Source organism: Bubalus bubalis, chromosome 13 (assembly GCF_019923935.1).
Source record: "Bubalus bubalis isolate 160015118507 breed Murrah chromosome 13, NDDB_SH_1, whole genome shotgun sequence".
NCBI classification, from domain to species: Eukaryota; Metazoa; Chordata; class Mammalia; order Artiodactyla; family Bovidae; genus Bubalus; species Bubalus bubalis.
This window is the reverse complement of record NC_059169.1, coordinates 60,700,140-60,727,255: the sequence shown is the minus strand read 5'-3', so window position 1 is coordinate 60,727,255 and position 27,116 is coordinate 60,700,140. Positions and strand designations below refer to the sequence as shown.

Below are 27,116 nucleotides of genomic sequence, written 5' to 3'. Positions count from 1 at the left end.
TGGGGAGGGATGGCCTCGGAACACCGTCAACAATTTATCCTTTCCCCAGAGCCTGAAGAGCACTTTCATTCTCCTGGCCCAAGAAGTGACAGTCTCTGAGTCACTCCCTGAAACAAGAGCCTTATCTGGCAGAACAATATGATATTTAATGAGCTCACTGGGCCAGTCTGAAGACTGTTATATTGTGTATAAAGGACACTTGAGAACTGTTGAGTGGCCCTTCCATCACTGGAGTTTGGACCCTTCATGAGTAATTAGAGCCTTGGCCTGAGTTCATGTGTTTTATTAGCAAATAAGTATACTGAGCTCTTGGTTTTTCACTCAACTATAAGCCAGCTTTTCCTTAATTTCTGCATCATGCCCACCAAACCCAGGCTCTTCAACTCTCACTGGCATGAAAATACAGAGTAGTATGTCCTACTCCTTCTACCTTGAATCGTGTTCCCTGCCCTGAACCAACGCTGCTCGCCTGGGCCACACCTATGACGACAGTGTGGGTCAGAGATGGGATCCAGGTCTGTGTTCCACCAAACTTTGTCTTCATGACTTTTTTTATTTGTTACAGGACTGGGTTTTGGAAAGCTTTTTATTAAAATATCTCATTAATACGCTTAAAATGTAATGAAATAGCTAATAATATTGCATACGAAACTATACTTATAAAATGTGATGGAGAAAGAGAAGAAAAGAAGAAAAAATTAATAAGGGAAAAGAACCCAAATCAAGAAGAACATGAAAGGAAAAGAACAGAAAGAAGTAAATAATCTACAGAATTCTTAAGCCTACCAGAACAAACAGATTGGATAAACATGGTCCAGACAATGAATTCAGATGATGACGCGAGTTCACAATGATATTGTAATTATTCAGTATGCTTGCTACCATCAACATGAGGCCGACCCCGCCTGTGGGAACATCACTCTCAGAGCTGACACACAGTTCCAAGGGCCAAGGCGAAGACCACCACTCAAGGCTGTGGAAAAGACCAGACTGTCCTGGGAAGGCAGAGAGGCAGGGGCAGCAGCAAGGCTGGTGAGGAGGAGTTAAGATGCTCCAGGTGAGAGGTGATGAAGACCTGGAGCAAGGCTGTGGTAGAGGTGATGGTGAAGGAGACCCAGATGCAGAAAGAAGCACAAGACGTCTCAGCCAGGTTTTGAATGAAGACCAAAGGGTTGAAAACAGCTGAGTTTCTTGCCTGAGACGACCCCTGGAGAAATTCAGCATCTATAATGAGAATACTGAGCACAGTAAGGACCTGGAGGAGACAGATGAAGCTACAGCTTCACCAGACTGTTGAGAAAAAGATTCAGCGTTGGAGAGGACTACCAGCAAAGCAGGGAAAGAACAGAAAAGCTGGCCTTCAGGGTCAGTGAACCACATTTACGTACAAACAATAGTCACTCTTACTCAGAGACACAATTCATCTTTCATGGGGTTGGTCCCTCGTCATATTCAACTGTGATTATTGATTTATGTAGGTCTCTTTCACCAGACAATCCTCTCCTTAAGAGCAGGAACTTGACTCATGTTCAGCTTAACGTCATCTCTGGTCGTTAGGATTTAGTTTTTTGTTTCTCCTTCTGCTGTTTTCACCAAACTGTGTGTCCCAAGGCTGGACGCGGCATGTCAATCAGAGTGGCCAAGAATGAATTGATCTATTTTCAGGAACAAATGGGCATTCCAGAAGTTCCCCCAGCAACCGAATCGCAGTTACAAGCTTGCACTGAGGGCTGAAAAGGCGAGCACCTGCATCTTTCAAACGTTCTGGTGGCACAGCCGCACAGGAGACGGGGGCTGGGCAGGGCTCCTGCTGGTCCACCGGCAGAACAGAGGCGCTGCAGGCGGAGCTGAATCTGAATCCAGCTGCCAGTGTTTACTCACGCCCTTCCCTTTGGGAAGTCATTTATTTTAGGGTTTTTACCTGTGAGGAGACATTTGCCTCACCAGGATTTAATGATGTTTAAATGAGATGGCGCATAGCACGCTGGCTGAAACCGAGCCAATTCTTCTTATTGGACTATTTGTAAGATTAACTTGGGGTGGGGGAGGCCATGGACAGGTAAAGTCAGGCTTAAAGCCCTTTCAAATAGCTGAATCTGAACAATGAGATTGAAAGCTAAGCCTCACTAGAAAATACTGACATTTCTATGTAAGCAGAAACATCTGAAATAGGAAAACATTTGGTCATTTTTGGGTAACATCAAAATTAAGGATATTTCATCTGCTACTCGGAGAAGGCGATGGCACCCCACTCTAGTACTCTTGCCTGGCAAATCCCATGGATGGAGGAGCCTGGTGGGCTACAGTCCATGGGGTCGCTAGGAGTCTGACGCGAATGAGCAGCTTCACTTTCCCTTTTCACTTCCATACACTGGAGAAGGAAATGGCAACCCACTCCAGTGTTCTTGCCTGGAGAATCCCAGGACGGGGGAGCCTAGTGGGCTGCCGTCTATGCGGTCGCACAGAGTCGGACACAACTGAAGCGACTTAGCAGCAGCAGCAGCAGCATCTGCTACTGCCAAATGGCACGAATTAATACTATATTTTTTCATTTTAATACTGTATTTTTTCATTTTAATCTAACAACAGATTTGAATATACCAATTATGTTCCTTTGCATTTTTGTCTTTCAACTGAGCCCTAGGTACAATCTCAAGCTTCTGATGTAGTAATATTCTTCCTTACAACTTGGTTTTTTAAAAAAACTAAAAACCAGATTCAATTTGTTATTGAAGGGGCATAAGAAAGGAAGCATCAGAAAATGCTCCTTTTTCTGAAACTGGAGGCAAAGAGAGAAAATTTTAATTTTGAGTACTCTCAAAACTCTTTGCCACTGCTGCTTGACACGGATCACTGTGGTAAACTGCTATGAAGTACATATCAACGACCTTCTGCTCCTACCTGAGGTTCATCAATTTTACCTACTGTTAATCAGTATCTTTAGGGCTTCCCTGGTGGCTCAGACAGTAAAGAATCCGCCTGCAATGCGGGATTTCTGGGTTCAATCCCTGGGTCAGGAAGATCCCCTGGAGGAGGGGATGGCAACCCCCTCCAGTATTCTTGCCTGGAGAATCCCATGGAGAGAGGAACCTGGTGGGCTACAGTTCATGAGGTCGCAAAGAGTCGAATATGACTGAGCGACTCAGCACAACACTTCATAATTTAGTGTTTATCCTAGAGTCTAGGTTTGATTCCCAGCTCTGCCACTTACAAATGGTATATGTCAAGTTGGGTCATGGTGAAGATTAGAGAAAATGATGCAGGTAAAGCATTTAATAACAGCACTGATACTTCCACAAGGGCTTATAACATCAGCTATTATTATTACGTTTAATGCAATGTTATATAACAACAGGTGGTCATTAATAGTCATCTGTAATTGTACATTTTATGTTTTATGGGGGTAACTACTGGTGGCTCTTGCCTGGGAAATCCCATGGACAGAGGAGCCTAGTGGGCAGGAGTCCACAGGGGTCGCGTGTCCAAAGAGTTGGACACAACTGAGCGACTGAACACACACTGGTGGCTCCCCTTTCCCCTTGGTAAAAGACTACTTTGTTCAGGTAGCAGGCAGAAGTCGTGTCTAAGACTTTGGTCCAGAAGGTGGACCAAACCCAGTGCAGGGCATGAATCAAGTTTGTTGAAGCCAACACGGTAATTCCATTCAACTTTGCCAGTGACTGGCATGTGACACAATTCCAACCAGAGGAATACAAGAAGTTTGCTGGGGTTTTTTTTTTTGTTTTTTTTTTTTAGCAAAATCTTCTCCTTCCTGCCAGAAGACCAGCCCAAGTGGGCCTCCTCCCTTCCTCTTAAGTAGAGTGAAGATATTTAGAACCAAGGTAGTCATCTTGTTATCATGCATACCAGTCTAAAGATGGATGGTCTGGGTCCTCCAGGTTCTAAAGCCCCTTGGAATCACCCAGCTTCACCCTGGCTGTGGGTGAGGCATGCTAATTAAGTCTTCATTCTTTCAGCCATGAGAAAGTTTATCTATTTTGTATAGCAAAGGCATCCTAGAATGATACACAGTTCACATCACTAGATGGTAAAGTTAGTTCTATGTATTAACCATACCATTACACCTGTGAATGGCAGGTTTTTTTGAGTGGTGACAAGAGGGATTTAAGATTTAGAAATGAAACTCACTGATGTTCAGAATGCTACTCAATTTCCAATTTCTATTTTTCTTTCCTTAAAAAAATAAATAAAGCAGTTGACTAATCACAATAAGAATTTGAATTTCAACTCCTTTGTCCCTCTAAGAAAATGGTAATAAGCACTGAAATGGCAAACAGAACAGTTAACAAGAGAAAGAAAAGCAGCCAAGGTGAAACAGATTTGGGGATATTTAAACTGTGATAGAATCTTCATTCTCATTCATAATTGTGACCTTTCTTAAAGTTCAAGCGTTTAAATTGTTGGTTAAAAATTACTTGTTTTTTTAAGTTGAAAATGGGCCAAGTTTTCAAATAGCTTCAAAATGGATATCTCAATTGGCATAAACTAGGATTACCTTTCCCATAATGATAAGGACTGGGGATTTGTTTAGTAAATGGAATGCAAAATCAGGAGGCAAGACTAAAATGTCTCATTTTCTTGTTTGCTAGTGATTGTATTCAATCAAGTAAAACAGAAAAAGGACAGGTTGTCATGGAAGAAAAGATGAGGTCAGGCATCAGGGTCACCATTAAGTCAAGAAGGAGGGGGACCAAATACCCAGAGTGGCCCAACAGGGGGTGAGCTTCTCTACAGACTCACCAAGGAAGTCATGATTCTCATTGGAAAAAAGTAGATCAATACAGAGGCAGGGGACTGCTGCTGCTATTGTTCAGCTGCTGAGTCGTGTCTGACTCTGCAACCCCATGGACTGCAGTACGCCAGGCTTCCCTGTCCTTCACCATCTCCCAGAGTTTGCTCAAACTCCTGTTCGTGGAATTGGTGATGTGAGGTGCAAACTATTATGCACAAGATAAGCTACAAGGATAAACTGTATAACCCAGAGAATATAGCTAATATTTTATAATAAGTACAAATGAAGTATATAACCTTTAAAAATTAGGAGTCAGTATACTGTACACCCGCAACATACACTATTGTACATCAATTATACGTCAACTAAAAACAGAAAAATATACGATTAATTCTAGGGCGCTGACACAGTACATGTAATACTAAGGTTAAGTCCATGTTGTCTTTCAACTGCAAGGCCTCACTTTGGGGGAAGATTTGTTAGAAACGTGGTTTTCAAAAACTTAAAAGTTGAAAAGCAGGTTTTTTATTTTTTCAAGGAAAACTGCAATTTATCTTCTCATTGTTGCTCTAACCTGTAAATTTTAAACTAACTGCTTATTATCTGCCAAAGTCATAGCCAAGCTACTCAGCTAGAGCAACTTTTCCAGTCTTAAGATTCTTTAAAGCTGTCACAGGGCTTTCTACCTAGCTGCAAGCATTAAGTAAAGGTCAACAGTATAATAAACCAAACAATGTTTCAGACAGATTTTCTAACAGAACCCTGCATCCTTATGAACTTTATTTCAGTATGGCTTAACCGAAACACAGTATCTACTAAAACCTTGGAGAGTATCCTTGGGCTGTAGCCTCCAGAAGCCAGCCATCTCCATAAACACTGTATCTCGCTATGCAGAAAGAAACGCCTGTCTTCAGATGAAGAATGCCAGCCCCTCAGATTGGAGACAACCCCGTTCAAACTCCCTGAGTTAGACACACAGTCACTTTGCTGTAAAAATAACGACAGGAAGAACCCAATAGGCTGTATAATGCGGCAACTTTATCTTATTCAGGATACTGAAGAGCTGGTTAGCTCAAGAAACTGACCAAGCTTGGGAAGTCAGAGACGGGTCTCCACTTATCAGTCAAGTTCAAAAACCTACAGCTCACCCTCCTTCTGTCTGGCTTTAACGGAGCGGGAGAAATAACTGACAAATATTACGATGTTGACATAAACCTCTTTTTTTTCAGTGGTGGCATTCAAAACCCTTCACACAAAACAGCTACAGACAGAGTTAGGTTTGGTCCTTCCACGTAAGGAAGTGAGGGAAGGAGATGATCAAGGTCACACACAGAAAAAATAACAGAAAAACAGGGAAGGAAAACCTAATCTTGTATTTGCACAACTGAAGCATTTTATTGATTTGACAGTTACATAATATATCATTTTCCTGATTTGCCAATTCCTTCCTACATAAATATGGCATTCAAATGGAATTGTACTCAAGTATTACCCTAGTTAATCTAATACCCTCTCCTTTTCACGGTTGCCAAAATACATATTTACCTATTTAAATCCTAACTCAAAGAAGTCAGCCTAGTGTTTCTTAAACTTAGGACAAAAAAAATTGAACAGAGATTTAATTGTATATTCTATAGTGTTGTGCCTGGGGCATTAGCTGAGAAATCCTAGAAATTTCAAAGCTGTCTTCACTGCTCAACCACTGTGCACTTTTCAACTGCGAACAGCAGAGGCAGTTAGAGTCGTATATCAAATTAGAGTTGATAAAAGCACTTAATGTAGATTTGAATGCCTTCTTGAAAAAGATTTCAGCTCACTTAAATTGACATGACAACAAGTTCTTACAGCAGCATAAAAAGTATTAGCTGAAATGTTACGGCTTTGGCTTAAATTTCCATCTGTGGCTCATCAAATGACTAAAACAGTAGAAAGGAATTAAACCAAAATCAGACTCATTACAGAGTCTGATATGCTGGCAGAATATAAACTTTCACTACTTAGCATCTGGAGTTTTGGATGACTAACACTGAAATGCTTGTGCTTGTGTGTTCTGTAAAAAAGAAGAAGTGTTTGTAACAATATAGGTGAGATATATGATCATTAAACAACTTACAGAAATATACTTCACACACACACACACACACACATCCCTTCTCTCTTAAGCCCCCAAATACTCTGAAGAGCGATCCACCTCATATGAAATATAATGGCTTTAAGTTAGTCCTATGCCAAAATTCTGATAAACATCGTAACTCCTCTTCACATTTTTCTAAGGTAAAGAATGTCTGAAACCCTTGCTCTCCCAAATACTGACATCTGGTTAAGTGTTCCAGAGTAAATAATTTACATTTCCTCCTCTCCTTCAGCCATCCTGCTAGAATGGAATATTGGAAAATGTTCTCACAGGACTTTGCCTGTAAACACCAGGCTTCCAATAGTTCTCTGACGCAGTGAAATACATCCAGAAAGTTAACGTCAACAGAGTCTTTCAAACACCTCCTCCCAAATAAAATTCTCTAGGGCACACAATCTTTCTGAAATATCACTGGATCCTCTCCTAGTCCTGGGAACTCTTGCATTAATCATCCTGTGTTCTGAATCTAAAAAGGAAGGAAGGGAACCTCTGAGACCTTTGATGCCGGGATCCAGGTCTGAATGAGTGATGACACTCCCAAAGCAGTGTGTCCAGTGCACAGAAGATGCTCAAGGAGAAAGAAGTAATGGATAGTGTCTGCCTTGCTTCACCGACAGTATCAAGAAGCAAAGCATTTTGGAGTAATAACCAAGAAAAGCTGATGCTAAGATAGTAAGTTTTTTGAGTGTGAATATAAAGCAGCATTGAAGAGTAAATTGAAACGTTCTAATGGAAAAGGCTATTTCCATTTCTCCTCCAAAACTGGGAGATGCATTTCAGCTCAAAGAGACAGCATTCTTTTATTCATACAGCCAACAGTTCTACAATGGAACAATATTGAAGTGAACATGATGAATGGGACCTATCAAATGAGAGAGATTAGTACAAAGAAAAAGAGATAAGGCTGTGTACTATCTTTTCCATAAATGCCACTCTCCAGGAAGTGGCTGCCTGCTAAACCTTCTGCCCTGGGGTCATCTGCAAATAGTGGGTGATACCCAAAAGGCACCATATTGTGGAATATTTGAAATGTTAAGTGTTTAAAAGAAACTAAGAAATGCTAGGGTACAAATAAATTCAGGAATTTTTCATACAGATGTGTTTTGGATGGACTCACCTCTGTGTACCTTAGGTGATAAATGCCAAGCTATACTGCATTTCAAAAGTCCCATGCAAAGGTCAAGCCCACGGACTAAGATCATTATTTGCTCATTTGATCTGAAAACTCACAAAATATACCTACATGCTGCCATATGGGTATCTCATGCCAGAGAAGATAAACTTTGGGAAAATTAAGCCTTATTATCCCAAACCAGGAACATTCAATAAGCTAGTTTATTCCTAATCAATGCATCAAATTCTTCAAATGAGGTAACGTAGTGTTTGAAGGTCCTGAGCAGACTACAAGACACTAAATAAATTTAAGGTTTAGTATGAAAAAAAAAAACCTGCACAAAAGGTTATATTCAGGGCTGTCAATCTATGGAACACTCCAACACAAGTAAAATGTCATTTCTCATCAACTCAAACTTATTTCTGAAGCCAGCTCATTCAAAGTATCCCACCAGGCTCAAAAATAAAGATGTAACTAATTAGATGATCAGGACTCATGGAATCTATTCAATTCCTTGAACTGTACCCAAAAGTGAACTAGTGAGTCATGGGTATTAAACTGTTTTGAAACAGATGTCTTTTAAATAAAGGGCATATTTGCATGTTGTATCAGTTGAAACATCTAAATACTGGCAACTTTCTCAAATATCCTGGGTGGTTCCCAGATTGTAAAAATATCCAGGTCATCTCTCCTTCTTGCCTACTACCGTTGCCTTTCAGACTATTTCAGTTCTTGCTGACAACTTCTCCAAGCACCATGGAAAAGTAGGCAAAGAAGCTAAACCTGAATCATTTTGGGTGGCCAGTCTTGTGGGCAGTGGGGCTGGTTTACGGTGGCAGAGACCAGAGCTATCAGGTAAGCCGAGACACCCGAACTACAGACACATCTCCATCATCCTTGGAAATAGTCTCCCTGTTCTCTCTGATAAAGACAATTAGGAGTTTGCTACTGATTCAAAAAAAAAAAAAAAACACAAAACACAACATAGCAGAGAAACATCAACAAGCAAAGGACAATTCTAAAAGAAGACCATTAATACATTCTTATGTATTTGAGTTATTTAGTTATGTATTTAATAACTTTTAGAAATGGGGGAAATCAACATAAAATATTCTACTAGAAGAAATGTACCCTTTTACGTGCATCTTTTGTGAGTGCATGTGTGTGAAGTGACCATAGGGTGCAGAGCTGCCTATATATTGTATTTAATAATGAGAGTGAAGAATCGATAACACTTAAGTCTTTCAAACAGCTATGTACTAAGGAGATGATGTTCTCCATCTTGAAAGAGAAAAAGAGAGGAGGGGGTGGGTGGAGAGAGGGAGAGAGCTCTTCAAACGTACACAGGGAAGGAAGAGGCTAAGAACTGGGTAACTCGGTCAGTCGACAAGAATGAAAATACCTATAAAGCACTACATTGCCCAAAGTGTTCTTGATCCTTTGGTCATTCTGTGGGTGATTTTTAAAAAATGAGATTATCACTGGATTCGGGGAGGGGCTGATGGCACTTTACTATCATCCTAGCTTTGAGCAAATGACTTTTTCGACACTCATTTTTCTGATTTTCATCTGTAAAATATAGATAATACATAACCTTGCAGGGTTACTGGGAAGAGTAAAGATAATAAACAGAGTGGTCATATGCCCTCCTTTGCCCAGGGCAGTCCCTGTTCACGCCTAGTATCCCAGCATAATTATTAACTTTCACTCGCAAGTGTCTCCGTTAGGACAAACAATGATGTGGTTTGCCCTACATATAAATTACCAAGTATAACATCTGACACGAGGTGGGCCCTCAGGCACTGTGGCAGCTACTGCTACTCTAGATTCTAGGATTCTTCATGTATTTCAACCTAAAAAATAAACCCTTATAAGCAAATAAAAACCTCAAATTTGCTTTCATCATAAACCCAGGATACATCAACTCTTTCTCCTTGGAGAGAGTGGGTATTGATTTGGGGTTCCACTTCTCATCAGGACCATCAGCTATTTTAGCTGATGTGAAATGGGAACAGGAACCCGGGGTAACTCACCTCTAGATGCCCGGAACAGTGCTGCGTGCTCTCCACTGTTAGAAGAGCCAGGTGGGTGTGCTTGCACTTGAGCTGTACTGCTCCGCTGGACTCAGGCAACCTGGCTAACCTCTTCAGCTTTTGACATCTTTAAACCAACTCTAGGGGCTTTCCTGGTGGTATAGTGGATAAGAATCCACCTGCCATTGCAGGAGACATGAGTTTGATCCCTGGTCCAGGAAGACCCCCACATACTGTGGAGCAACTAAGCCCATGTACCACAACTACTGAGCCTGAGCCCAGGAGCTGAAAAAATGGAAACCACATGCCCTCGAGTCCATGCTCCACAACTCGAGAAGCCACTGCAATGAGAAGGCCTGCACTGCAACTAGAGAAAAGCCCGTGCAGCAGTGAAGACCCAGCACAGCTCCCACCTTCCTCCCCTACCCCTCAAAAAAAACCCACTCTACGAAACTAAACTAACACCTGGAGATGTCTAAGGCTTTCTCATAGCATCTTTGTGGTATTCTGTGACATCTACAGGGATCATTAAATATTGCTCTGCGGTGGATGGGATGTGTTTCTAATCCTCACTTCCATGTGGCTTCTCTTGGTCCTCAGAACTGACCATATACTAACCGCATTTCTGCAGCAGACAGAAACACTGTCCTTATCACCACGACCTAACTCATATCTGAGAAATGCCACACTCAACTCTTCCACTAAAGCAAGTTTCTCTACAGCAAGATGAGTCATTTTAAATGTACAGCGGTCCCTTCCAAAACGGGCCCGGGGCTTGTTCAGTTCCGTTACTGCTAAGTCGCTTCAGTCGTGTCCGACTCTGTGCGACCCCATGGGCTGCAGCCTACTAGGCTCCTCGTCCATGGGATTTTCCAGGCAAGAGTACTGGAGTGGGTTGCCACTGTCTTCCCTTAAATGTACAGCGGTCCCTTCCAAAACGGGCCCAGGGCTTGTTCAGTTCCCTAGAACAGTTTATTTGTCAATAAAATCCCCGTTCCCTGAGAGCATTAACAGACATCCAGAGGCTTCTTATCTCTGTGGGGTTTGCAAGATTCGTCAGCTTTGCAGAAAGGATACAAACTGCCCTGCCCTGCAAAGATGGAGACGTTGAAAGAACCCTGCAGGCCCCTTCATCCGCTCGGCTCCATGTTCACTGGATATTATGGGGTGGGGGTGAAACAAAGGAATGCTGGTTAGAAGTTTCAGATAGGTGGGCAAGCCTACATACCAGCTCTGAGCCTCCATACAAAGCAAGCCCTCCTTTCCATGAAACAACTGGGAACTACCTGCCCTAAACATTTTTCTGTAGCAAACCTGGAAGGCCAAGGTGACTTTCTGCCACTGAGAATATTCCCAGGCCATCTCCCACGCTGCTGGAAGGTATGTACTTAGGGAAGGTAGGCATATTCCAATAGTAGCTGAGGTGGAAAAGGGGGCGTGAGTAAAGTTAAAAAGGAAATCTAGAAAAACGAATGGCCCAAAGCAAGAGGTTTTAGTAAATATTGACTATTTACAGAATCCACTGAGGCTGTCAATGCTAAGGTGAAAAATGGTCTAAGTTTGATTTTAAGTGGGTTTAGAAGAGGGGGAAGCATTGGAATACATTCATATTCTTTTAATACTTATTGAGATTCACAATGTGCCAGATATTGTGCTAAGTATTAATACTTGACATCTTAATGCCTCACTTACTGTGAGGTATTGTTGTTGCCTCCACCTTACAGATGAGCAAACTGAGGCAGCGAGTAGTTAATTGATTGTCCAAGGGATCACAAATGCAGGAGCTAGAGAAGTGGACCAAGTCTATCTGGTTCTGCAGCTTGTCTGTTCCAGGTGAGGGCACACCAGGTTAGGGGGCCAATGTGTGTACAGGCATGGACTGGACAGCAAGTTGCTGAAACACAGAGAGGGCAGCGAATTAACTATGGCTGGAGCAGGAGAATATAAACAAGGAACTCAAAGAGGGTCCTGTGTGGTGGTCACTGACACTCGGGGGCAAGAAGGGCTGGGATGAAGTCTTTGAAAAGCTGGCAGAAGCCCCTCCAGGCTGCTCTATGTCAGGTGGACCAGGTGGAGACAACGGTGACACTCCAGGTTAAACCTGGGAGGGCCCATGGTGGCCATGGCCATGGACATCAAGGGGGCACACCTGTGAGAATCACTGACCAGCTGGGGAAGGCTTGGATATGAGTGGGAAAGGAGCAAACAGGGACAGGTGTCCAGGCGGATAAGGAAAGCAGTGAAGTCTGCAAAAGACATTTTATTTCCGAACATCAAGGCCATTTTGAGCTTCCAGCTCCATTAAAATGAAAGTGCAGGCTGACAGAGAGGGCAAGCCTGTGAAGAAGGGAGTGTCAAAATGAACAGTGAAAGAAAAGCTAAGACACCTCACCAGGCAATGACTGATGTAATTGACTTGTTCACTCTTCAGGGGAGACAAGTATATACAAAATCACAACGTGCCATTAAAAAAAAATAAATAAAAGATGTAACTCTTAACCTAGTAAATGCTCAAGGAAGCCTCTTTCCTCTTATGACCACCTTGCAAAGCAGTCAGATGTAGTTATAGAGTTTGTTTTATTGGTTTTTAATTGTCACACTTTCATAAATAAACCCCACTGCATAATTAGAGGCCTGATTCTCCATTCTGGGGAGGGGGGGGCCCTCACCTCTCAAACCTGTGATGCTGGGCCAATGGGCCGCCCACCCCAAGGTGCATCTTCTCGGCCTTGGGGCCCTGAGCAGGCTGAGCTCCCTAAAGCTTCTGTTTTTCACTTTGTCTTCCACACAGACAAATTCCTTTCTCTCTCTCTTTTCTTTTTTGGCCACTGAAAGCATTTAAAGCTGAGAGCTACAGTGTTGCACCAAGCTTAAAGAAGACTCAGCCTAAGGTGCATTTCCGCTTCCTCTTTTAAGAAAGGACTGACAGACAGTCTGACCTCCCCCCAAAGGCACACTAGAGAAATTACCAAATTCATTCTTGTGCAAGAAAGAAATTAAGATTGAGGGTGAATGCTGTGTCTTATTCACCTCTGTAGCTCCACAGCCTGGCATGTAGTAGGTCTGGAGTAAACATTTGCTGAATGAATGAAATAATTCAGAGCTGTGTCCCAGAAACTCTCAAAGTAGAAATGAAGAGTCATTCTGAACCATCTCCTGATGTGAGCGCAGGGTGGGGAAGGAAGAGAGTTTAGGAAGGGGGCAGAGAATATAAGCTTTGTCTAGAATAATCTGAAAATAGACAAGTGGAGAAAGGTTTTAAAAAAATCCCACTGGCCTCAGGATTGTCCCAACATAATTTTGTATCTAATGAGGCAATGACAGAAATTGACAGAAGAAAATAATCTGGTCTTAACACGCTCAAAATAATGATTCAGTATCACTGAATTTGAAATCATGGATTTCAAACTCACAATAAGTCTTTCCAGAAATTGGAAAACTGCATAAAGAACCTTGTATGTCCAATTCTTGTCACTAATCAAAGGGGGGAATAGACAAAGGAAGATTCATCCTTATGTGTGAAGTATTAACACAAATAATGAATCCAAGATAAATGAATTATGATTGTAACAAAGGAATGTTGTTGGGGTGACAGTATTACTCCCAAATGGCTTCCCACTTGTAGAAAAACAGCTTCAGACAAGCCCCTTGGTGTATACAGTGGCGCAAAATGACCTGGAAAAGATGGTTTCTATGGATAGCATAAGATGCATATCCCTGAACACCTTCCTGCCGAAGGTACTCTGTCTCTTTTTTCAAAGCAATTAAGTCACAGGTTCTCCTGCCCCTGTTTTGTTTACATACGAACAATCTTGTCCACAGGTTATTTGTGTAGGAGATAATTAATCACCAGCTCCCTGCAGGTAGGTTAATTAGCATGCATGGAATACAACATAAAATTTTTCTTGGAAAAAAAATTTTTTTTTAATTTCAAACAATTCAGGACCTGTAATACCAGCCAGTCTTTTAATCCAAAGCAAGTACAAAGGCTGATCAGTGAAATAGAGAAGACTTTGTTTTTAAACTGTTCAGAAAATGCAAGGCATCACTGATCACCTGAAGGCCTCATTTTAATTTGATTCCAGATCCATGATGCCTAAGAGGTTGTCTTTTTGAAAAATCTTCCTGTTAAAAGCTTTAAGTAGGTCAGAACCTTAACTTCAGAAGCCATAACATTCTGATATTCTAATAAATAATTTTACGGTCAGCAACTCACTTGTTTATGTTTCAGAAAAGCACATTATCTGGACTATGACAAACATCAGGATTTTTTTAAATTCAAGTATTAAGTACTATTATAATATATTAACATTATATACTATTATAATTCTGAACACCAACCAATGGACAAGGAAGAGACCAAATAAATCTGCAAGTGCCTCTATATTAAAAAGAGATGAGCCAGGTTTTGGACCATTAAGTACTTTTTATTTCTTTAGACAATACCCTAATAAAACAATTATGAAGTACTCTGAAGCCCTGCCACACCCCTTTGACACTTCACGAAATCATTTCGATAAAACCTGAGCACATTAAACACACACCAAGCAGGAAATGCAGCCTGGAATACCCCGTCCTGCCCTCACCAAGAGTCTGAAGGGCCATCTCACTTGAAAATTTAATCAAACCACATCTACCGTAATTCCACCACAGCCTCTGCACTTCAGGAAGGCTAGTTCAGTCTCTGACATTTTGATTTTCATAGCAGATGGAAGCAAAAAAAAAAAGAAAGAAAGAAAAAACTTCCTGGGCTCACAAGCCTATGCTTTTCGGTTGAGGCTTTTATTGCTCAGATCTTACGCAACACCCAGCAAACAAACAAACAAAAAAGGTTATTTTCTGTTACTCACTATTACTCCAGGATTTCAGTAAATATTTGATACTGATCTCGAAGAAGCCGGAATCCTGCTGGCTGGCCATGTCGGCGGCATACAAAGAGCCTGCTCCTGGGGCTGGACCGTGAGCCGCGCGGAGCAGGTACCCGGCGTGGGAGGGATGCGCTGGTCACAGGTTCGTGATGTAAGCGGGGTCAGCGGCTGGGAGGCTGGCTCTGCGGGTCCACCTCCGGCGAGTCCTCATAAGAAGGACGCGGCGGAGCGGGAGAGGGATGCTCGGCCGCTCCTCCTCCCGGTCCAGGACTGGCTGCCTATTCGTTGGGTGCGGAGCTCTAGCCCTGGGAGGCGTCTGCCAGTGCCAGCGACGCCGGCCGCCGGTCGCCCACACGCTTGGCCCGGCAGGTACGGGGCCAAGGAAGTCCCACCTGCACGGGGTGAGCGTGGCGGGGGTGCCCCACGGCACCCCAGCGCGCAGGGCTGGGGATGCGCCAGGAAGGATGGGCCAGGAGGGATGCGCCGTGAGGGTCCCCCCTACCCCCGCCCCCACAGTCCGGGCCCGACTCAGCCGTGGGAAAAACCTCCCAGCTCCTGCGGATCCTCGCCGGTCAGCCCCGCTCCGGGTGAGATGCTCCCCGCCCCCAGGGGGGTGCACCGGCCGCGCTCCCCGACCCGCGTCCGTCCCCGGAATCCACACAGCTACGGCGGCCCAGTGGCACCCCTGGATCTGGTGGTGGATCTGAAAAGCGTCCTCCGTCCGCCCCTCCGCAAGAGGAGAGCTTGATAACAACAGGATGTCGGCCGGGGCTTTTCCCTCCCCTCCTTTCTGTGCTGCTCCCTCCCAGAAATGCTGACATTTTTGAGGGGTACCCACCCCCTACCAACGTGTGCATCCGAAGGGGACAGTACCAGCCACGAAAGCTCGTGTACAGAACGCCAGGCTCCACAATGCATCCGGCAAGCCTGTGTATTCTAAAAATCTCCGAGCCCAATAAAGCTTATTTTTTATTTGTATTAAAAAGATAAGCAAAGGCGCTGTATTCCTGGCTACACAATGGCTTTTTTCCTCCATGAAATCTTGGTATCAGGTGTCCTGACTTCAGTTATCGTGGTTTCATGTTGTTATTTAGCTTGGCTAGGGGATTGGAGTCAATACTTGAATCTTCACAGGCTACGTTTGGGCAGGTGGGATTTGGCTAAACATCTTATAAACCACGAATCCTACCCCTATCCCCAGTTCATTTATGATCAACATATTGCAATGGGACTGATAAACTATGCTAATAATTATTTCACAAAATTATCTAAGCACCCCTCCCCCACTCAAAGCTAACCCGGATTAACTGTTCATTTGACAAATGGCAGGGAGAGAGTATACTTTCTCTAAGACTGAGAATTTTAAACAGGAAGGAGAACCTTTAGGACTGTGTCCTGAAATGCCCCAAGACACTATCAATACAATCAGCATTCTCTTCAAACTCCTTACACAAAAGGCAAGAACCCCACCAAGAATTCCAACCATTCATCAGTACTATCTTAAAGTGTCCTCAGACCGACTGAGTTTTCATTTACATGCTTACCAGAGTTAATGAGCTAATTTCGTTTTATCACCTGTATTTTGAATATGTAGATTCTAGGTGAAACAGGACCCAAAGGATTTACGGAATTGGTTGTTACATTTGAGAACAAAAACTAATATCCATGCCCCCCTTTCTGGTGCCTCCCCCACTATGGATGGCAGTAATGAACAGGAAAGCTTCAGGGTGCCTTGGAGTTAATGAGCACAAAGCCCCTCAAAACTCTTCAGAACTTTCTAGCTATAAGATCTAGGGCAAGCTATTAACCTCACTAAACCTTAATTTCCTCATCTGTAAAGTGGGGATTATAGTGGTACTGATCTCATTGACTTGCTGGAAGGATTAAATGACATTATGAAAGTGTTCAGCATAGTGCCTTGCATAGAGTAAACAATTAAATTTTGTTACCTTGACATTTATTATGAACCCTTAGGGACTCTAGAATCCAACTTTTAAATTTAGGTTAAATACATTTTTGGTACCATTTAAGGTCTATCACTTCTGAACACCAGTGGTAACTATTTGGGGACAGCAAGTTGGAGGCATTTAAAACAGCTACAATAACCAAACATGCTATTATACACTGTTACTCAAGTCAGATTTTCTCTGACTTTTAAAGAGATCTTAACTGGCTTTTAGAAGTTTTCAATCCTATTATAAACATATTTTTTTAGGAGTTAAAAATACATGTGACTATCATATTAAACGTATTAATTTGTTGAGAATGCCACTCATATACAGTATTTCAAGAGGAAGCTATCATAAAATTTTAAATGCTATTTAGAAAAAAATGTTTCTAATGGCATCTAGTTTTCCCTGTGAAGAATGAATCAGCAACTAACAGCCCAGTTATTGTCCATTAGAACCAGAAATCTGGTCTGGTGTAGGCTTTTTTTCTCATTCAAGTACCTTTAAAGAGAGCATATATTGTGAAAGAACAGAAAAGGCCTTTTGTTTTGTTGAAAGGCCTGAAAATCAAATAGAATGACACCTGCTGCAAGCTAGGATAAGACATTTATCCTTTTGTTTCCTCTCTCTAGGTAGGGGAGGGTGGGGTACTTACTCTAAAAATGTAGTCAGAAGGGGCACCTGGACAGAGGTACTTCAATACAAAATCTGAAGGCACCCCTGGCTTCTTATGAGACATCAGTCATCACTGAAGATGAACTAAAGCTATTTCAGCTTTTGTATCTGTAAAAAGAGGAACCCTTCTTTAAGAATCTTAGGAGAACGTGAATCTTTAGGAGTTAGGCAGCGATGTTAGGGGCAGAGAGAAAAGCAGCAGAAATACAGGAAAAACAGGAGGTCTTAGGGAAATGGTATCAGAGAGAGAGGAGGGAGTCAGAAAGTGACCTGAGGCTGTGATAACTATTAATGACACCATTTACATTTATTGAAAAGTATTACAGTGCGGTTTCGATCCCTGGGTCAGCAAGGTCACCTGGAGAAGGGCATGGCAACCCACTCCAGTATTCTTGCCTGAAGAATCCCATGGACAGAGGAGCCTGGTGGGCTACAGTCCATGAGGTTGCAAAGAGTCAGACATAACTGAAGTGATTTAGTACGCATGCACACAATATTGTGCTGAAAGTCCCTACTATATCATATTTAATCTTCACCAGGAGACAATGAAGTGCTATTAATCGCCCCATTTTACAGATGAGCAAATGGAGGTTTAAAGAGGCATAAAATAAGGTCAAAGGTGAAAGTCATATAGCTGATAAAATTGAGGCCTGGCAAATTTTAGAGCCTGAGTCACTTATTCTAAATTATATGTATTTACTTCAATCACAAGCAAGACCAGAATCATGCTTACCAGCTTCTTTAGTAAAAGTTCGGGAAGAGATGCCAAGACCTTCGTTATCACTAAAAGGACTGCAGGAGGTCCCCTGGCTCTCCAGGATTCCTCACTGCCTTTCTGTCCAGCTTTAGGCCAGAGGAAGTTGTTCCTTGGGGGCTGAAGCCCAACCCAAAAGGAATCTAGAGAAGAATGCCATGATTTTTCACCTTGATCTGATTACTTGCACAGGTTGTATTCTGTCTAAGGGATGCTTGACTTGTGGTAAGGGTGGGGCGAGTGAGGGTGGAAATCTAGTCTGAACTCCACTCTCCAAGCTGGTAAAGGGGTGGTAATGGGCTGTGTCCAGCCTGGTGTGGGGCTGCATCTACCCTTTACTCAACCCACAGGCGCGTGCCTAGTTGCTCAGAACCCACATCTCCTGTGTCTCCTGCGTTGCAGGCGGATTCTTTACTGCTGATCTACTGGGGAAGCCCCAACCCACCAGAAGGGTGCTTTTTTGTGATCCAGATTCCTAAGGGACTGAAGGTAGCCTAGGGTGGTGCAGCAGGCACTAAGAACGCAGTATATATCAAGAAGGCAGAGGTCAAGTGGTCACCCTAGGCCCCAGATTGCTGGGTGGCATTGAGATGACGGTGGTAAAGGGTTCATGGATTATATTTTATAACCCATAGCATTTCACATCCTGTCTGGATTCTGATTATAACCAAGAAGTGCAATTGGTTTCTGTTCTAATTCATATTTAATTTTCCCTTTTCTGTCAATTTTGAGACTGAAATGTGTGGTGCTCAAAAAAAAAAAAAAAAGGCAAAAACAAAGCAAGGCAAACCATCTGGACGCTTGCCAATGTGAAGAGCCATTACCTAATGATTTGAAAGCGTCTGATTGAGTTGATTGGGTTAGCACTGGAATCCAGCCCCCTTTCCTGTGGATGGCTGCACGTGGCTACACACGTGTTACTTATTGTCACAAAGTGATGTGTACATGCATGCACAGAATGTATGAGGCAGAGGAGAAATGTCTTACCAGTGTCTGAGGAAACAAAGGAAAATCACTTAATGCCAGAAAAAATTCCTTTATCAATTTTTGATCTGCAGTTTCAGGTTCCAAAACAGCACTAAATATATCACATCCCTACTATTCCACACGTTGCTTCTTTATAAGAACAATTCCAAGTCAAATTAAGCAATGCCTGGATTGAGTTGGCAAGACAGCAGCTGAGATCAATAGAGACAACTGTGGAGAAAGGGTTTTGTTGTTCTTTAAGCAGTAGAATAGACCTTTTAGAGACAATCTAAAGAACAAATGATCAACATAAATCATAAGCTGCTATTTTGGTCTACGCATAATTTGGGCTGATCTATCCTATGCTAAGAAATTAGAGAAAGAAATAGGAAGTGATGCCACAGAAATGTTCATCTCATAAACATGAAATGTGATAATCATTCCTTAAAAAAAAAAAATCAACCTCATATACAAATCTTCCCAAAAATAGATTCTACAAGTTTTGAAAACATTTACTCCATTACTCTCCAGTACAAATAATTCTTTGAAATGAATTGAAAGACATTTAAATTTTTTTTGAACACGACAGAACTTCATTAAGGCAGCTTGTTGCTATACAGATTCAGACATAAACAAGGAAAATCGTGTCTCCTAAAATTGTTTTCATTAAAAAATAGCAGCAGAACCCAGTTTTCTTCCTTACTCACCTCTCCCACAAAGGGGTTTCACACGGAACCAAGGGACACGACAAAGGAACTAGACGTGGGTCTAAGGCATGGATATCTATCTGGTGGCCTGGGTTTCCTTGTCTGTAAAATAGCGCTTATCACACAAGTTCTTTATGAGAGTTAAGTGAAGGCACAGGACGATGACAACTGTTACGTAGCCGTCTACAGCTGGAATGAACCCAGAACACCAGCACAGAACGCCCCCTGCACTCCAGAGCCAGGTTAGGGAAAGGGGCAGAGAGGGGCCCTGCTCATCACAGAGGGTCCAGCCCTCCAGCCACCCACCTCCGCTGGCTACCAAGGGAAGGCTGAATTTTTGCAAAGGTAAAGAAAGCTTAAATGTGCACATACAAAAAAGTATTATTTAGTGTTTTAGTGCTGCTAACTTCCAGTGCCCAGGGTAAAGCTCAGCAGAGGTTCTGGTTAGCTTAGTGTCAGCTCAATATTTATCTAATTTACTCCTCCTGTTAACCTCTCATGGTAGGGCCTGCATGTTTGTGCTGTGGTTCATATATATTTTGCAAGTATAAAGATTTGATCTCAATTTCTGAAGAGTAAATATAAGGCACTTGTATTTAATATTGTTCAGACAGATGTGCATGTAAAGAGAAAACTTGGAAAGGTTACCTCCTCAGACCTTTATCACAAAGGCACTGATAACTTGCCTACTCTACTTTTATATACCACCAGCAACCCGAAGTACCATTTACACTGAGATGCAAACAGCTCCAATATAACTAGCTTCAACAGCTAACAATGTAGGGTTATAAAATATTAAGCCCTTTGTTAAGTAAAAAATGGCACTTGCTATAAAATATTTAAATCTTCTCTGAAGAAGTGAAAAATGACATTTGCTTAGCACATCATTATTTACCAAAAATGCACAATAATATTTAAAGTAAAAAAGTTTTATTTATATTAATCATCACTCTTCCCCAAACACTATTTGCAATCTAAATGAGAACTAAGAAAACGTTGGTTCTTCCTCATAAGCATGATAATTTAACAAACCAAAAAGGACCCTTCTCATAGTTACATTAAAAGTTTTGAGTATGGTAAGCTATTTCTTTCATTATTTAGTGATAAAAATTGAGTACTTTTTAGAGCTAGAACTAATATTCCCACTCATATTCTCAATTTCAAGCATAAAAATAAATATGAAAGTTTAAGTCATAAGGGTCAGATCAGCTTTTCCTCAAAGGCACCATTTATTGTATACAGTCACTGAAATCTATACAAAGTCAATGAAATTGGAAAAGTCAGAAGTTTTGATTATTTTTTATACCCACACTACTTAACATTTTATGTATGCTAAAATTTTGTTCTTTCTTCTAGGTAGGGTCCATATTTATAGTTAGCTACCAACAATAGCTGAATGATTGGGAATCAGGAAATTCTTTATTGTGCTCCTAATTTTGACCTTGCTACTATGACCTTGGACACATCTCTACTGAATGAAGGATGCTGGTTTCTATCCCCAACTGCCTCATCTCTTGGGCAGGCCAGCCTTTGCTTCTCCATCCTATGGGGAGGAACCACATCATGATGAAAGCAGAACACTGGGCAATAAATTATTTCATGTAAATCTTTGGCATTTATTCTTTGAATTTTTGGCAACAGATTCACCTTCTCAACTATGTTTTGATAAAGCCAGCATCAAAAATATCCAATACAGAACACACACTGGCTTCGGAGTAGGAGAAGCAGACACAGGACCAAAAAATAATTGGGAATTAAATAAATCGATATGAAAATGATAGTGCTGTCTATTGTGAAATGAATGAGACAATACCAAAGTGATTTAATCAGGTTAGAGGAAAATGGATAAAACTATACAACTGGACACATCCTGGAAACCAGGGATAAACTACAGCTGACTAGTGGTGAAGAATCTGCCTGCCAATGCAGGAGACATAAGGCACGTGGGTTCAATCCCTGGGTCAGGAAGATCTCCTGGAGGAGGAAATGGCCACTCACTCCAGAATTCTTGCCTGGGAAATTCCATGGACAGAAGAGCCTGGCAGGCTAGGGTCCCAAAGAGTACTGAAGTGACTTGGCACTTAACACAAAGCCAGGTCATCACCACTGAGATTAAGAAGAGTTGAACGCAGCAATTAAGATATACAGAATGTCCCTTCATTTGGAAATAGAGCTTAAAAAACAAGAGTCTGCCTCACTGAGCATCACTGACTAAATCTTCAAAATGACCATCTGTTCCTGGGGCCGTGTGGTTCAGACCCTCCGATTCCTGCCTGTAGTACATTGGGGTCTGGGCCCAACGGCAGTGAACGAGAGAAAACACCAACATTAGATAGATGCTCCTTGCACAGGCTCAGTTCAAACGTGGTAGGAAACGTAACTGTGAAGGGTTGAGTGTATTTTGGAGGATGGAGAGAGTCTCGCAAGGCATGTTTTTAGAAAGGGTGGGGAAATCGCCACCCTGCTCCGACCAGACAGGCAGCGCTTTGTGTAGGAGGGTGGGGCTGTTAGAAACTGGCTGAATGATGGAAGGGAGCAGCTTAACGAACAGGCTGGTGGGGAGAGCAGATACAAATGCTTAGGAGCCAGAAGGGAGAATAATGATCTTTGCAGACGGTCAGGGAGGGTGAGGTCACTCTGAGAAGCCCAGGGAAACAAGAGGTGGGAGGTTGTGAATCTGACCCTCACAGTGTTAGCTATGGAGAAACCTAAACCCACGGTCGGCCCCTCTCCCTGTTTACCACCACTGTGAGCCACTTGTGCGTCTGAGCTAGTCCCCTCCCATCCATAAGATACACGTGATACGCGAGCATCTGCTGTCTACACAAAGTTGTTTCATGATCTCAGAGGAGGTTCTGTAGATAAAAGGGCTTTGTATTCCCAGGGCACCAGTGTTAAGATGCTCAGAGCTCCATCAGTTTATGGATCAGACCAACAAAAGGGTGGGAGGTCCCTCATCACCCCTTTCCTCTTAAACACTGTCACCCTCCCAGCTACTAAACAAAGCCTGCTGGATTTTTTTGCTTTAGGGACACACCAGGGTTGTCCTGCTATTTAAGTGGCCATTTCCAAACTCCAGGAATCTGCTGGTGGTTTGCCTGGGTCTTCTCCAAATGCCACTCCAGCCTCTCTGGATAAATACAGGATGAGTGGCAAATGTCTGCCTGGGACTCCACCCGACCTCAAGACTTATTTCCATCTTCTTTAATCTCCAAGGGAATATCCCTTGGAATTTCTCCTTTTCTCTTTCTTTAAATAAAAAAAAAAATATCGCTTTGCCTATGAATTCTTATATCATCATCTTGGTATGTTACTCTCATGTATACAATTAAAATTTTTTGTTCATTACAATATTGAGGAGCAGAACAGTAAAGAAGGAGGGTAAAGATTGTGGGGCTTCCGTTGGGCTTTTGGGTGAGATAAGATGGTGGGCATTTCTGATAATAAGAAATGTATTAGGAAGAAGGCTGACTCTGGAATGAACATAGCAATACTCTCCTCTTTGGCTCTCTAGGGTTCCCGGGTGATGCTCATAGTATAGAATCTGCCTGCAAATGCAGGAGCCTCAGGAGATGCGGTTCAATCCCTGGGTCAGGAAGATCCATTTACTCTTAGAGATGAGGAAATGCCAATGGATAGGGATCTGACAGCTAGGACATGCTGGAGTAACAGTAATAACAACGATGAAGATAACGGCTGGTTATGTGAATCGAGCCAGGATTGGAGCTCACATCTGACACAAGGCAGGTGATGTCCATATAAGCAACTTAAAATTTTCAAGTACGTACATTTATAATAAGTAAAAATAAACAGGTGAGATTCAATATATTTTATTTAACCCAACACACCCAAATATTATCATTCCGTGTGCAATAAAAAGTACTTGTGAAGTATTTTCTCTTTTTGCATGAAATATTTGAAATCTGCTATGTATTTTATAGTGCATCTCAGCTTGGACCAGCCACAGCAGTCCCTGTGCTTGGGAGCTGCATGTGGTACTGCCTCCCTTATTGGGAAGACAGCTGTAGGGGGTTCTGAACTATTTGGGGGGCACAAACCCCTTTGACAAAGCCCAGTGACTCCTTCTCAGAATGTGTGTGTGTACATGAGATCAGAGACATGGGCTTATAAGGGAACTAGTTATTTTTGAATCAGTGTTTTCATTTTTTTTTCTGAATATACACCAAGGAGTAGAATTGCTGGATTATATGGTAGCTCTATTTGCAGTTTTTTAAGGAACCTCCATACTGGAGGTTTTTCACAGTGGCTGTACCAATTTACATCCCTACCAGCAGTGTGAAAGGGAGAATCAGTTATTTCAAAACAGCTATCAAATTATTTTAAAATTTTAAATTATGGTATTGTATATATCCATTTCTTTAATAGCTTACTGAACACAATTGAGAGATGAGCTTAATAGTTATAATTTTTAAATAATGAACATAAACAACACTGAAATTGACCTAAAGTAACTAATGGGATTAAACTATCTCTGATTTCAATTGGTAGTGAAGTTGAAGGTACTGCTAATACTAGGTTTATTGCCTATACTGGTAATTGAGGAAAATGGAAGATTTCAGCTAGAAGTTAAGGAAAAGTAATATGGAATTTTTTCCCATCTCAGCCACAGCAGCAGCCCATCAACCCCCTCAGTCGTATCCATGGACCTGCTTGTATCAGTCCTTCATTCCTTTTAACAGAATTTCCTCTAACCACTGGCCTCCACTGCTCCCAAAACACCAGATCTTCCAGAAGAGCTCAGTTTCAGGTGATTCTTGAAGACGGTAATAAAGTATTGCTGCACATTAGATAAGCTTCTCATGCTTTTCTTCCAATTCTCTTGATTGTACTTCTTTTCCCTCTACTACCACTTGTTTTTCCTGTCATCCCCACTGCACCCTGCAGTATCTTACTCTACTGTGAAATATTCAAGCGATACATAAAGAACTATTTGTTAGTGAAAATCACAAGTATCATAGGACTTTTCCTAGAAACCACAGGTACGACACTCAGATTTATTGCTTGACTATAGAATACCATCTAATTACAATCCTCACATTGTCAAAGTACATGCAACACAACTCATCTTTGAATATGATCTAGACTGTCCATGTTCAAGAATATACTATATAAAATGTCATTTTCATAAGTTAAATAAGCTTCTCCCCCAAGCTTGTGCATTGATAAATTAATGGATGACCTAAATTCTTTGACTATCCAAATGGAAAGGAGATAAGTTATTTTTTACACTTGGAATAGTACTCTGATCTTAACAGCTAATATTTTAAGATTTCATTTTGCTTTGAGTTGTGGAACTAATTTAGTGGATTGAAACCAGCCTGTTTCTCTAATAAAATAGAACAGGAAGAACACTGAGTGCATCATGTAGTAATAAGCTGAGCACAATTTCATAAAACTTCCATTATATACACACACACACACATATATGCATCTGTATGATATATACATACACACTTGTGAATGATGGATTGCTATATAAAATACGTAAAATATTCTCATGCATCATGGTCAAAAAAGTTAATAAAATCTTATACACTGCTGATGACAATGCAAAATGGTTCAGCTGCTATGCAAAAGTTTAGGAGTTCCTCAAAAAGTTAAAAACAGAATTACCAAATGACTCCGCAATTCCCTTCTTGGTATATGTCTCAAAGAACTGAAAACGAGGACTCAAGTACACGTTCATAGAAGCACTGTTCACAATGGCCAAAGGTGGAAAGAGCCCAAATGTCCACCAGTGGATGAAGAGATAAACTGTTGTACATCCATACGGTGGAATATTATCCAGTCATAAAAAGGGACAAAGAACTGACACATGCTCCATGGATAGGCCTTGAAAGCATCACGTTAAGAGAATGAAGCCAGGCACAAAAGGCCACATCCTGCACGATTCTATTTAGAAAAACACCCAGAATAGGTAAATCTATCAAGACAGAATGCAGATTGACTGTTGCCAGGGATACAGAAGGGGGAATTGGGGAGAATTCCCCAGTTAAGAATCTGCTTAACACTTAAGGGGTTCTGCAGAGCAATAGAGGTAGTGGTTGCTCACCATCGTGAATACACTAAATGACACTGAATTGTCACTTTAAAATGGTTAGTTTTATGTCAGGAAATTACTTAAAAAGGAAAAAAAAAAAGTTCGAACGCCTTAGCCCTAGAAGGCGTGTCCCCAAGTCTACGGTTCCGTTTGCGTGGGGACTACTTGCGATGCTGCTACATCGCCACCTAGTGGTGAAGAAGATTCCTGCCTGGACCCAAGGACTAAGGACTCCTGATTGCCAGGGAGCCACCCTCACATCAGAGCAACTGTAAGATAGGATTCAAGTCAAGGACTTTCATGAGCCTCTCTTTCATGAAGTATCCAGACGATACAATGATAACCTCCCGCCCTCTTGAACTTTGGGCCAGGAAGGACGGTTTCCAGTCCTGGCTCTAAAATAGGTCTCAAGAAGTCACAAACATCTCTGGGATTTGTTCATCTGTCTATAAACCGGGACCAACGCTCTCTGGAGCAGGATGACCATAACGGTTCACAGAGCAGAAAGAATGCACCTAGCAGGGAAATTCTCACTATGTGTTTACTCCCTTCCTTATTCTTCATTATCTCTGTAGCTACTCAGTAAGGACTTATGAACTGCAAAAGAAATGACTCGTATCTCCAAGAAGGTATCCCTGCTTCTTGTCCTTGGAAGGAAGGTGAAAACTTGGGAGCTTGGAGCAGAGAGGCAGGGATCTGAAGAGTGCAAGCACAGGACACAGAGAGGAAGCTAAACGAAGACAAAGCTCTGAGGAGAAAGCAGCGAGGCCGTGGGAAGACGGAAGAAAAGGAAAGATCTAGTGGACTTTCTAGTTCGTACTGTAGGTGTTGCTTCAAAGCTCCTAATCACGGGCAGGCAGGAGCGGGTAATCTGGAGAGGGAGAAGCCAAAAACTACACAAGGCAAAGTATGTGAATATTTTCATAAGTGGGCTTGCATCAAAGAGTCCAGCTTCAAAACGTGTTCTATAAAAGTGGGGTGGAAGGCAGACTGAACTGTGAGACATAGTTACACAAAACAACCAGAAAAGACAAAACTGTGTGCTTTTCAGATTGGCAGGTGAAAGGGTATGTGCAAGTTCAAGGGTAAAAACAGAACACAG

The 27,116-nt window shown here is 42.0% G+C and overlaps 1 protein-coding gene across 16 annotated transcripts in view; it reads right to left on the bottom strand.

Moving 5' to 3' along the window:
* The window catches only part of FRY (FRY microtubule binding protein), a 428,089-nt gene that overhangs the window by 236,364 nt on the left and 164,609 nt on the right, over positions 1–27,116 (bottom strand). The window contains exon 1 of one of the 16 annotated variants that reach the window (XM_044927335.2): positions 14,885–19,668. The exons of 14 other annotated variants lie outside the window; for them this stretch is intronic. In XM_044927335.2, coding sequence (XP_044783270.1) covers positions 14,885–14,954 — 70 coding nt within the window. In that variant the 5' untranslated portion in view covers positions 14,955–19,668. Of the gene's footprint in view, positions 1–14,884; positions 19,669–27,116 lie in introns of those variants that run through there. One more of the 16 variants, XM_006070650.4, reaches the window with a different exon arrangement.